Source organism: Somniosus microcephalus, chromosome 2 (genome assembly GCF_052327205.1).
Source record: "Somniosus microcephalus isolate GS21.2 chromosome 2, FLI_Smic_1.0, whole genome shotgun sequence".
NCBI lineage: Eukaryota > Metazoa > Chordata > Chondrichthyes > Squaliformes > Somniosidae > Somniosus > Somniosus microcephalus.
This window is the reverse complement of record NC_140988.1, coordinates 157,208,741-157,220,981: the sequence shown is the minus strand read 5'-3', so window position 1 is coordinate 157,220,981 and position 12,241 is coordinate 157,208,741. Positions and strand designations below refer to the sequence as shown.

Sequence of the window (12,241 nt, the reverse complement as noted above, 5' to 3'; positions counted from 1 at the left end):
TCTCTCCCCCACCCCAGATCTCTCTCTCTCCCCCCACCCCAAGTCTCTCTCTCTCCCCCCCCCCCCCCCACCCCAGTCTCTCTCTCCCCCCCCCACCCCAGTCTCTCTCTCCCCCCCCACCCCAGTCCTCTCTCTCCCCCCCCCACCCCAGTCTCTCTCCCTCCCCCCCACCCCAGTCTCTCTCTCTCCCCCCCCACCCAGTCTCTCTCTCCCCCCCCCCACCCCAGTCTCTCTCTCCTCCCCCCCCCCACCCCATCCCCAGTCTCTCTCTCCTCTCCCCACCCCCCACCCAGTCTCTCTCTCCCTCTCCTCCCCACCCCAGTCTCTCTCTCCCTCTCCCTCCCCCACCCCAGTCTCTCTCTCTCCCTCTCCCTCCCCCACCCAGTCTCTCTCTCTCCTCTCCCCACCCCCACCCCAGTCTCTCTCTCTCCCTCTCCCTCCCCCACCCCAGTCTCTCTCTCCTCTCCCTCCCCCACCCCAGCTCTCTCTCTCCCTCTCTCCCCCACCCCAGCCTCTCTCTCTCCCCCCCCACCCCAGCCTCTCTCTCTCTCTCCCCCACCCCAGCTCTCTCTCTCCCCCACCCCAGTCTCTCTCTTCCCCCCCAATCTCTCTCTCCCCCACCCCAGTCTCTCTCTCCCCCCCCCCACCCCAGTCTCTCTCTCCCCCCCCCACCCCAGTCTCTCTCTCCCCCCCCCACCCCAGTCTCTCTCCCCCCCCACCCCAGTCTCTCTCTCCCCCCCACCCCAATCTCTCTCCCCCCCACCCCAATCTCTCTCTCCCCCCCCCAATCTCTCTCTCCCCCCCACCAGTCTCTCCCCCCCACCCAGTCTCTCCCCCCCCACCCCAGTCTCTCCCCCCCCAACCCCAGTCTCTCCCCCCCACCCCAGTCTCTCTCTCCCCCCCACCCCAGTCTCTCTCTCCCCCCCACCCCAATCTCTCTCTCCCCCCACCCCAATCTCTCTCTCTCCCCCCCACCCGTCTCTCTCTCCCTCCCCCACCGTCTCTCTCTCCCTCCCCACCCCAGTCTCTCTCTCCCCCCCACCCAGTCTCTCTCTCCCCCCCCACCCCAGTCTCTCTCTCCCCCCCCACCCCAGTCTCTCTCTCCCCCCCACCCCAGTCTCTCTCTCCCCCCCACCCCAGTCTCTCTCTCCCCCCCACCCCAGTCTCTCTCTCCCCCCACCCCAGTCTCTCTCTCTCCCCCCCACCCCAGTCTCTCTCTCCCCCCCCACCCAGTCTCTCTCTCCCCCCCACCCCAGTCTCTCTCTCCCCCCCCACCCAGTCTCTCTCTCCCCCCCCACCCCAGTCTCTCTCTCCCCCCCACCCCAGTCTCTCTCTCTCTCCCCCCACCCCAGTTTCTCTCTCCCCCCCCACCCAGTTTCTCTCTCCCCCCCACCCCAGTTTCTCTCTCCCCCCCACCCCAGTTTCTCTCTCCCCCCCCCACCCCAGTTTCTCTCTCCCCCCACCCCAGTTTCTCTCTCCCCCCCCACCCCAGTCTCTCTCTCCCCCCCCACCCCAGTCTCTCTCTCCCCCCCCACCCCAGTCTCTCTCTCCCCCCACCCCAGTCTCTCTCTCTCTCCCCCCACCCCAGTTTCTCTCTCCCCCCCCACCCCAGTTTCTCTCTCCCCCCCACCCCAGTTTCTCTCTCCCCCCCACCCCAGTTTCTCTCTCCCCCCCCACCCCTTTTCTCTCTCCCCCCCACCCCAGTTTCTCTCTCCCCCCCCACCCCAGTCTCTCTCTCCCCCCCACCCCAATCTCTCTCTCCCCCCCACCCGTCTCTCTCTCCCTCCCCCACCCGTCTCTCTCTCCCTCCCCCACCCCAGTCTCTCTCTCCCCCCCCACCCCAGTCTCTCTCTCCCCCCCCACCCCAGTCTCTCTCTCTCTCCCCCACCCCAGTTTCTCTCTCCCCCCCCACCCCAGTTTCTCTCTCCCCCCCACCCCAGTTTCTCTCTCCCCCCCACCCCAGTTTCTCTCTCCCCCCCACCCCAGTTTCTCTCTCCCCCCCCACCCCAGTTTCTCTCTCCCCCCCACCCCAGTTTCTCTCTCCCCCCCACCCCAGTTTCTCTCTCCCCCCCCACCCCAGTTTCTCTCTCTCTCCCCCCACCCCAGTCTCTCTCTCTCTCCCCCCCACCCCAGTCTCTCTCTCTCCCCCCCACCCCAGTCTCTCTCTCTCTCCCCCCACCCCAGTCTCTCTCTCTCTCCCCCCACCCCAGTCTCTCTCTCCCCCCCACCCCAGTCTCTCTCTCTCTCCCCCCCACCCCAGTCTCTCTCTCTCTCTCCCCCCCACCCCAGTCTCTCTCTCTCTCTCTCTCCCCCCCACCCCAGTCTCTCTCTCTCTCTCTCTCCCCCCACCCCAGTCTCTCTCTCTCTCTCTCTCTCTCCCCCACCCCACAGTCGCTTTCTCTCTCTCTCACCTCCCCTGCGAAGCTGCGATGATGACAGTCGCACTCGGTCATCCGGTCCATGAACCCGCTCGCTTCAGTGCTCCATGGCGGGCCTGCCTGTCGTCTGTGGGGAAGGGTGCTGGGAGCGGCCGGTAGTCCGGGGCTGGCCTGGTTTGTGCTGGGCTCGCAGGCTGCGGCTCGCTCACCTCAGGAGCCGCTTCCCGGGAGGCCGCGACCCAGCAGAGGGAGCCTCACCGTCCGGCAACCGCAGCACCATCCGCGCTCCGCCCGGCCCGCCACTCGCCGCCCAGCCCGCCAGGCGCTCCCGGCCACACAGCAGCCCACCCCCCCACTAAACAGCCGGCTGCAGCCTCCGGAGGCGAGGGTCCGGCGGGGAGAAGTAGGATTAACTCGGTGCTATTTTATCCAGGCGGATGCACACGGGCTGTGTGGGCGGTTCTGCGGTCCGCGCTCCCACGATGCTGTTCGGTACTTGTAAACAAGGCTCAGAGCGGAGCTGGAGCTCGCAGATCTTGTGGGTATCTCACCAGTTCAGTCAAAGGGAAAATGTATTCATAAATAGCGGTTGTGTTTGTAATATCTCAAACTATCGAATAAATATTGATTTAATGCATTAATTTACTTTTTAAATTTAGAGTTGGAAAATCGTTTATTTTATCACACTTTATCATGTGGACAGTGTTCCGGGGGCTGGAAATTCAACAGATTATGAGCAACTTTCACTCCCACTTCGAAGGCAACTTGGATAGTGGCGGAAACGATCGATATACCTTACTATTGCACCCTGATCTCATGCAACTGTGCATTAGTATTCGCCCTTCAGGGGTGGAGGGATGAGGGGGAGAAATTTGTAGGAATAAAAAAAGTCTCATGAATTAATATTTAAACTATATCTGTATCAGTATATAGTTTGCTTTTAAAATGCTTTTATATTTGAACCTGAACACTTGGATTGTTAATCCACCCTGGGTGTCATTAGATGCATTGCTGGTTATCTTCCAAAATTCTATAGACTCTGGAACAGTTCCCATGGATTGGAGGGTAGCTAATGTTACCCCACTGTTCAAAAAAGGTGGTAGAGAGAAAACGGGGAATTATAGACCGGTAAGCCTGACATCGGTAGTGGGAAAAATGCTAGAGTCCATTACAAAGAGTCCATTATAAAAGATGTAATAGCAGAGCACTTGGAGAACAGTGACAGGATCGGACAAAGTCAACATGGATTTACAAAAGGTAAATCGTGCTTGACTAATCTGGAATTTTTTGAGGATGTAACTGGTAGAATAGATAAGGGAGAACCAGTGGAGGTGGTGTATTTGGACTTTCAGAAGGCTTTCAATAAGGTCCCGCATAAGAGATTAGCATGTAAAGTTAAGGCACATGGGATTGGGGGCAAGGTACTGACTTGGATAGAGAACTGGCTGGCAGACAGGAAGCAAAGAGTTGGAATAAACGGGTCTTTTTCCGAGTGGCAGGCAGTACCACAGGGATCGGTCCTAGGACCCAGCTATTCACAGTATATATTAATGATCTAGACGAGGGAACTAGATGTAATATCTCCAAGTTTGCAGACGACACGAAGCTAGGTGGGCGTGTGTGCTGTGAGGAGAATGCCGAGAAACTCCGTATGATTTGGACAGGTTGGGTGATTGGGCAGATGCTTGGCAGATGCAGTATAATGTGGATAAATGCGAGGTTATCCACTTTGGTGGCAAAACAGGAAGGTAGATTATTATCTGAACGGCAATAGATTGGGAGAAGGGGAAGTGCAACGAGACCTGCGTGTCCTTGTGCACCAGTTGCTGAAGGTAAGCATGCAGGTGCAGCAGGCGGTTAAGAAGGCAAATGGTATGTTGACCTTCGTAGTGAGAGGGTTTGAGTACAGGAACAAGGATGTCTTGCTGCAGTTGTACAGGGCCTTGGTGAGACCACACCTTGAGTATTGTGCGCAGTTTTGGTCGCCTTATCTGAGGAAGGATGTTCTTGCCATGGAGGGAGTGCAGCGAAGATTCACCAGACTGATACCTGGGATGGCAGGAATGACGTATGAGGAGAGATTGGGTCGATTGGGCTTATACTCGCTGGAGTTTAGAAGAATGAGAGGGGATCTTATTGAAACTTATAAAATTCTAACAGGACTAGACAGACTAGATGCAGGAAGGATGTTCCCGATGGTTGGGGAGTCCAGAACCAGGGGTCACAGTCTAAGATCGCATTGAATGGCGGAGCAGGCACGAGGGGCCGAATGGCCTACTCCTGCTCCTATCTTCTATATTTCTATGTTAATGTGGACAAATGGCATCTAATGAGACTAAGAAAATGAAATAAATGGCTGATGGCTAGAAGACACAAAACAGAAGGATCTGGGTATTGGGTAGAACCTACAGAGCAGTGTTTGGCAGCACTATGGAAATACATCACAATAGAGTGACAAAAAATTGGAAGTCTTTAGAAATGATCAAAAGCCATCTCAACCCATTAGCAGCCTTTGACAAGAATAAATGCATGGGGGATTTAGAAGTGACTGGCAAAAATCAGAAAAAGGAAACCCCAAGTTCAGGCAACAGTCTGCATACAAGTGAGAGAAAAGCCCGGCACCTGAACCCATATTTCGTGGCTGCTGAAGTGGTGTTGCATGCGATGGCAGGTTAGAGGATCACGCTTTGCCACTTCACGACACCATTTCTGTAAGCCTGCATTGCAACATGCCTGGAAGGAGGGAGAGGCAAGTTTGACACTGCAGTTAACCAGTCATAGCTGTGCCTGCTCTGTGGTGCATGTTAGCAGCAGGTCTCGTTATTGCAGATGGCACCGGTATGCATCTGGTTTTCTGCTGACCCAGACTCCGAAGACTGTTGCCTACAGTCATTACCAAGTTAGGTGAAAAAATGCCTGCGAATATGATAGGTAGCATCTTGGCAAGTGTGATCAATAAGGCTTTTCTGGCTGATAATCAACCTGGTATGCTTTCGTGCAATAACACGTAAAGCATGATGTGTTGTGATTGGGATGTTTCCAGCAAAACAGTTAGTCAGACCTTCACACGTATCTGCCATCGGATTTGCTGTCACAACCAATCTTCAAAATTGGAACCTCCACAACCTGTAATCATCTGCTAAAGCAAATTTAAGTCACCTCTGTCTGTTGATACAGGTATGCAGGTGAAAGTGGGTGGGTGCGGAACCTGGTCTGCCTGGCATCCTTTTGATGGTCTTTGTCTTCTTCAAAGCATCTTGAATAGGGGTTTCTATTTGAAAACCCATTGATGCCAATAACCTTCTTGTCCATGAAATAAGTTGTGATCTTTTGGTATTCGTTGTAAATCTCAAGAAGGCATTCAACAGGATGAGGTGATAATTTTTTGTTTGCTACATTACATTACAATCATATTTTGGATATGGTGTTGCTGTAATAAAGATTTGATAAACTTAAGTTTCTGCAAAGTGTTTATACTGAAATGGAAATAAAAATTGCCAAAGACATGAAGTGTTGAAAAAACCATATTGAAAAATAATCATTGGATTATTTGCATGTACTATTATTGTTGGGAAAAATAATGTTCTTCTGCTTCCTCTCCTTTCCCCATAAAAGTTTTACCATATGCTCAGTAATGAGCACATTGACAGTTAGGACTCACCCATGAGACTGATCTGATTTACGAGAGCTGAAATAATCTAAGATAAGAAGGTAAGAAAAACCTCAAAAACATACCGGGCACCTTACCATCACTTGATTATGAAATTAAATTACAGCCTTGTAATTACTCCTTTATATCTGTTATATAATAATGTAAGTTGACCATTTTTATTGAATCACTTTAGATTTTCTTAGTGATGGTTTTGTGTCTAGAAGCTATGTGCTATAAAAAGCATTGTATATTTCATGTCAACTGTCAACAACTGTAAGGCCAAAATCCATGGTCCTTCTGGCACACTCCCACATTAACTCCTACGATAGTGTGCTGTAGGGGTTGCAAATGCAGGCTGGGACTTGTATATGCCAAGTGCTAGCTTTCTCCTGCAATTTCCAGTGGACCTTCTTGGTTGTGGAGGAGCAGGTCTACCAGCCTATCCAACAGTGCAAGTGGGGCCCACCTTGGAGTCCAGATCTGGGTCATGGCCTGGACTCTCAAAGCTTTAAAAATATACATGTATTTTGGTATTTTTATGCAAATGTACATTGGATTGTATTCTATAAGAACTATAGTCAGTGATGATGGTTGTTTGTATTTCAGGCAATGTGGATTTCACTTCTCATTGGCACTCCATATAATTGTCTTACACCATTGTTTCTTATGTCGAGATTGATTGATAAAATTTCCTTCAAAGGGAAAATAGACAATAATGCAAAGGTCATCATTATTAGCAAGGATTTACTAGGCTCAATGGGCATTTGAAATTTATGTATTCTACATGTAAAATCTCATCCTGAAAGATACACTTCAAGATGACAGACTGGTCTCAGGGAACAAGAGAAGGTCATTTCTGATTTATCCTATGAATTGTTCTATTCCAAGAAAAACTGTGTCTCAGGGTACTGCCATATCCAATCCATCCAGCATTGACATGCCAGAGCATGGACAGGACCAGTTAGCCCAAGCAGCAGCAGCAGCAGATGTGGCTGACACAGTTGCAGGACCTTCACAAGAAGCAGCATAATGAGGTATAGCGCCACCAGAATCCTAAGCAGATGTCACTAAAACTCTACAGCCAGTGGCAAGTAACATTCGCGCCATACAAGTGCCAGGCAATAACTCTCCAACAAGAGAGAGCCTAACCACACCCCCTTGCCATTAAATGGCATTACCGTCACCGAATCCCACACCATTGACCGGAAACTTAACTGGACCAGCCACATAAATATTGTGGCAACAAGAGCAGGTCAGACGCTGGGTATTCTGTGGCAAGTGTCTCACCTCCTGACTCCCCAAAGCCTTTCCACCATCTGTAAGGTACAAATCAGGAGTGTGATGGAATACTCTCCACTTGCCTGGATGAGTGCAGCTCCAACAATACTCAAGAAGCTCAACACTATCCAGGACAAAGCAGCCTGCTTCATTAGCACCCTATCCACCACCTTAAACATTCACTCCCTCCACCACCAGCGCACCGTGGCTGCAGTGTGTACCATCTACAAGAAGCACTGCAGCAACTCACCAAGGCTTCTTCAACAGCACCTCCCAAACCCATGACCTCTACCATCTAGAAGGACAGGGCAGCAGGCGCATGGGAACACCATCACCTCCAAGTTCCCCTCCAAGTCACATACCAACCTGACATGGAAATATATCGCCATTCCTTCATCGTCGCTGGGTCAATATCCTGGAATTCCCCCCCTAACAGCACTATGGGAGGACCTTCACCACACGGACTGCAGCGGTTCAAGAAGGTGGCTCACCACCACCTTCTCAAGGGCAATTAGGGATGGGCAATAAAAGCTGCCCTTGCCAGTGACACCCACATCCCAGGAACAAATAAAAACAATCCCTCCAACTCCCTCTCCTTTAAGATGCTCCTTAAAACTCACCTCTTTGACTATGCTTTCAGTCAATCCTCCGAATCTCTCTGACTTGGTTTCCATTTTTTCACCTATGCCCCTGTGAGGTGCTCTGGGACACATTCAACATTGAATATGCTGCATAAATGCAAGTTGTTTCTGCTAATTAGTGATCCTACAAGTGAACAATCAGCATGGAAGCTGACCTGAATAACATTTGTTTACATTGAATATGTGTCTGATACTATTTTGTGTCTATAGTGCTGAGCTTATGCTTCAGTGGGAGTGATCACAGGAAGCACATGGCAGGAAATCGCAGGTGTGCACCTGTGTGCTCCCACCATGCACTCCCTTCAAGCACCATCGCCTCCTCCTCTCCCTCCCCCCACCCCCCTGCTGGGAATGCAGAATCAGCCATTATACATCTTAAAGTATGTGTATGAAAACACTGTGGGTTAGATGACATAGTGATGCATCACACTGGCATAGCCACATACTGATCAGACTCAGATCTGTGCCCAAAATTTCCTTTAGGACAGATTGCTAATCTTCAGGGGAAGCCAACAAAGTTTTTGTAGGGATTCTCCTGGTTTCCCACTGTAACTCCAGCAGGAGATCGGTGGAACCCGCAGGGGAACGGTGGAAACAGCTAAAAATGATTCCCCTACTCATACCCACAGCCATCCTATGCCATACTGACTTATGTGACAGGAAAAGAAAGAACTTGCATTGATATAGCACCTTTCATGACCTCAGGACATTCCAAAGTACTTCACAGCCAGTAGTCATGTTGTAATGTAGGAAATGTGGCAACCAATTTGCGTACAGTATGGTACTACAAACAGCAATGTGATAATGGCCAGATAACCTGTTTTAGTGATGTTGGTTGAGGGATAAATATTGGCCAGGACACCATGGGGAACTCCCCTGCTCTTCTTTAAATAATGCCATGGGATCTTTTACATCCACCTGAGAGAGCAGGCAGAGCCTTGACTTAATGGTCTTGATGTTATCAGTGTGTGGAGGGGGCCAGGGCAAGGGACAAGTTTGCAAGCTGAGGCCCAGAGAGATTTTTGCTCCTGGCCCTGATTTACATATGCAAGATCAGACTCCTGTCTAAATCCGTCAGGAATCTCAACTTGGCCAGCAGTTGGGAACAGGAATTCAGGGGGCAGGAGGCCACCATCGAGGACCCGCAGGAACAGCCTTCGGCACAAGGTAAGTGTAGTGTATGTAACCGTTCCACCTTTAAGAGAACTATTTTGTAACCGTTCCACCTTTAAGAGAACTATTTTAAGGTTGCATTACTTTATCTTGGCTGCTGCATACTGTAATACCGGCGGTGACCACACCGGTATATAAGTGCTGTGTAATGATTTATTGGGCAGTTCCGCCCTGACCTTCGACTAGTAAAGACCTGTTAAAATTTACTCTTGTGGTCTGTGTAATAATTTTCATTATAACACACAGACTTAACAGTGGCGACGAGTACGATCTTACCCTGCGGCAGAGATACATCCAAGGCAGTTTAACGGGCGTCGAGAAGAGGCATCCGCCCTCATCATTCTGCTGAGAAAAGACTCGGGTCTGCAGAGCAAAGGAAGAATTCTGACACGAAGCCTTCCATCAGCAACAGGCAGTGATCATCCCTTCTATCATGGTGGTGGGTAAGCCGATCAGCGACGAGCAGCCAGTCGGCCACGTTGGCTGTGAAGTAGGGGAGGGAAAAACGGAGGATATAAGGGCGGAGAACGCGACCACGGCCGGGGAAAAGAGCCGGACAGAAGTCGGGGCCAGAGGCGCTGAGACTGGGGCAGCGTAAGGCACGGAAGCCGCGGTGAATGCAAACGCAGCCGGTGTGAGAGACCGGGCTACAAGCGGGCTGGGAGACGCAACAGCGTCGAGAGAGAGCTCGACCGTGACCGGTGAAAAAGGCTGGGCAGCTACCGAGGCCGCGAGGCGCAGCGACCGGGACAGCGTAAGGCGCGGGAGAAAATAGCGGGCTGGGAGACGCAACAGCGTCAAGAGAGAGCTCGACCGCGACCGGTGAAAAAGGCCGGGCAGCTACCGAGGCCGCGAGGCGCAGCGACCGGGACAGCGTAAGCGCGGGAGAAAATTTAAAAAAACGCGGAGAACTCAGCCGCAGCCGGGGGGGAAAGGACCGGACTGCAAGAGGGGCTGGGAGGCACGATTTGAAAACCGCTGGGGAGGGCGAACGCAGTGATACGGCAATCGCCATTACAGCCAGCGGGGAAGAAAGGCAAACGCGGGAAGCCGCCATTTTCGTAGGCGGGGGAAGAAGACGAGCGCGGGAAACCGCCATTTAAAAAAAAAAAAAAGAAAAATTTCTTTTTGTCTCTCAAGAAGATTGCGAGGATGCCTAAGCGTGGTAACATCAACGATTTCGATCCCGATGTTGAAGATTGGGCCACGTATGTAGAACGCATAGAGATATATTGTAAGGCAAATAAAATATCAAATGAAGATAAAGCACTAACCTTACTAAACTCAATGGGTGCGAAGACATATGGGCTATTGAAGCATCTTCTATCACCAGCTAAACCGGCGGATCAGACTTTCGCTAATATTGTTGCTGTCCTGAAGAATCATTTGAACCTCACACTGCTGATGTTAGCGGAACGATTTAAATTTTATGCGAGAATGCAACTGAAAGAGGAAAGCAACGCGGAGTATTTAATTGAACTGCGTAAGCTAGCGAAATACTGTCAGTTTGGGGAAAGACTGACAGAGGCACTGAGAGACAAATTCGTGTGTGGATTGTCAAAAGAAGGAACACAAAAGCGGTTGCTTGAAGAGAATGATCTTACACTTGATAAGGCTGTCACTATTGCAGCATCGCACGAAGCCGCAGCGAGAGGCACTGCGGAAATGCAGCTGAAGGCAGCGGTACTCAGCGTAGATCAAATGGCTTTGGGTACAACGAAATGTTATCGTTGTGGAAAGACAACACACGATCAGAACCAATGCTGGTTTAAAGACCAGGAATGTAGAAAATGTGGCAAGCTTGGTCACATAGCTAAAGTATGCCGGTCAGGAAAGAAGACCAGCAACAAAAAGTCACCGCAGGAAAAGTGCAGAAAGGTACATAAGGTGGCTGAGAAGAGTTCGGATGAACAGAATTCGGATTCAGACTCCAACAGCAAGGAACTGGGTAGTCTGAGATTTCACAATGTGAGTAAGGAAGCTGACCGACAAACTATCTGGGCCACACTGCAGATAGCAGGAGTCCACGTGAAGATGGAATTGGACACCGGATCGGCGTTGACGGTCATGAATAAGCAAGATTACAAAAAGTTATTCACACATAGTCCCCTACGGGATACGGAGATAGTATTGCAGACATACACGGGGCAAAGAGTATACCCCATCGGAAAGATAAAAGTCAAGGTGAGACACAAGGGCAAAGAACACCAAGGAATGGACTTATATGTACTACCTGAGGGAGGTCCACCACTTCTGGGACGGGAGTGGATCAGGAAAATAAATATGGACTGGCACCCCCTAAAAGCAATGACGGTAGATTCCGGAAAAAGAAAAGATGTCAAACCTGAACGATTGTCCAGAGTACTGGATGAGGGCATATGCAGCAGTGACAGTGACAAAGCAGAGAGTGAGAACTCGGTGAAGACAATCAGCTCAGACTCTGGAACTGATGATGGTAAGACCAGCCCATGTGCAAAAGACAAGTCTAAAATGGACTTGCAGACTAATGATGGAAAAACGAAGGAGTGCCTAAATGCTTCAGAAGAGAACAAAGTATCAGAACAGAATTCCACTGAACAACAACAACATAGTTTGACAGAGAATTCTGAGTCTGTCCAGTCTACAGACATGCACATTTCTGAGGAACACCGGGCTCGAACTCAACTCCATTTCAAACTACAACAACAATTAGAACAAGTGATTCGCCATTTTGAGCAAGAGATGAATGCAAAGAAAAAGTCCTTTGACACGGAGTTGGAGAATCTGGGAAGACAGCAGAAGCAGCTGATTGAGAAAATGTATCAGGAACACACAAACCGTCTGCGCGATGAGGCCAAACAAATCAAAGCTGAGCAAGAAAGGGAATATGTCAAATTCTTCGATCAGTTGAAAGCTAAGAAGAAAGAGCACCCTTTTGTGAGCAGTGTCAGCAATAATAAGCCACTCAGGGGATTGGTGGCAGAGGCAAAAGCTGAAGTGATGGAGGAAATAGAAGACAATAGAAAAGAAGCAGAAGATGATGACTCATCTGAACCATTATCACCCCTACCAGGTCACGCACGTGGTCCCTCCGAACTGAGCCAAATCAGTCTGGAAGTAGAAAAACTTCCCAAGGTACT

The 12,241-nt window shown here is 50.5% G+C and overlaps 1 protein-coding gene across 2 annotated transcripts in view; it reads right to left on the bottom strand.

The window, feature by feature from the left end:
* ccni (cyclin I) overlaps positions 1 to 2,822 on the bottom strand; it is a 95,847-nt gene extending 93,025 nt beyond the window's left edge. Inside the window, exon 1 of one of the 2 annotated variants that reach the window (XM_085964571.1) lies at positions 2,412 to 2,822. In XM_085964571.1, coding sequence (XP_085820697.1) covers positions 2,412 to 2,462 — 51 coding nt within the window. In that variant the 5' untranslated portion in view covers positions 2,463 to 2,822. The remainder of the gene's footprint in view (positions 1 to 2,411) is intronic. The other variant, XM_085964549.1, reaches the window with a different exon arrangement.
* Between the last annotated feature and the right edge of the window lie 9,419 nt (positions 2,823 to 12,241).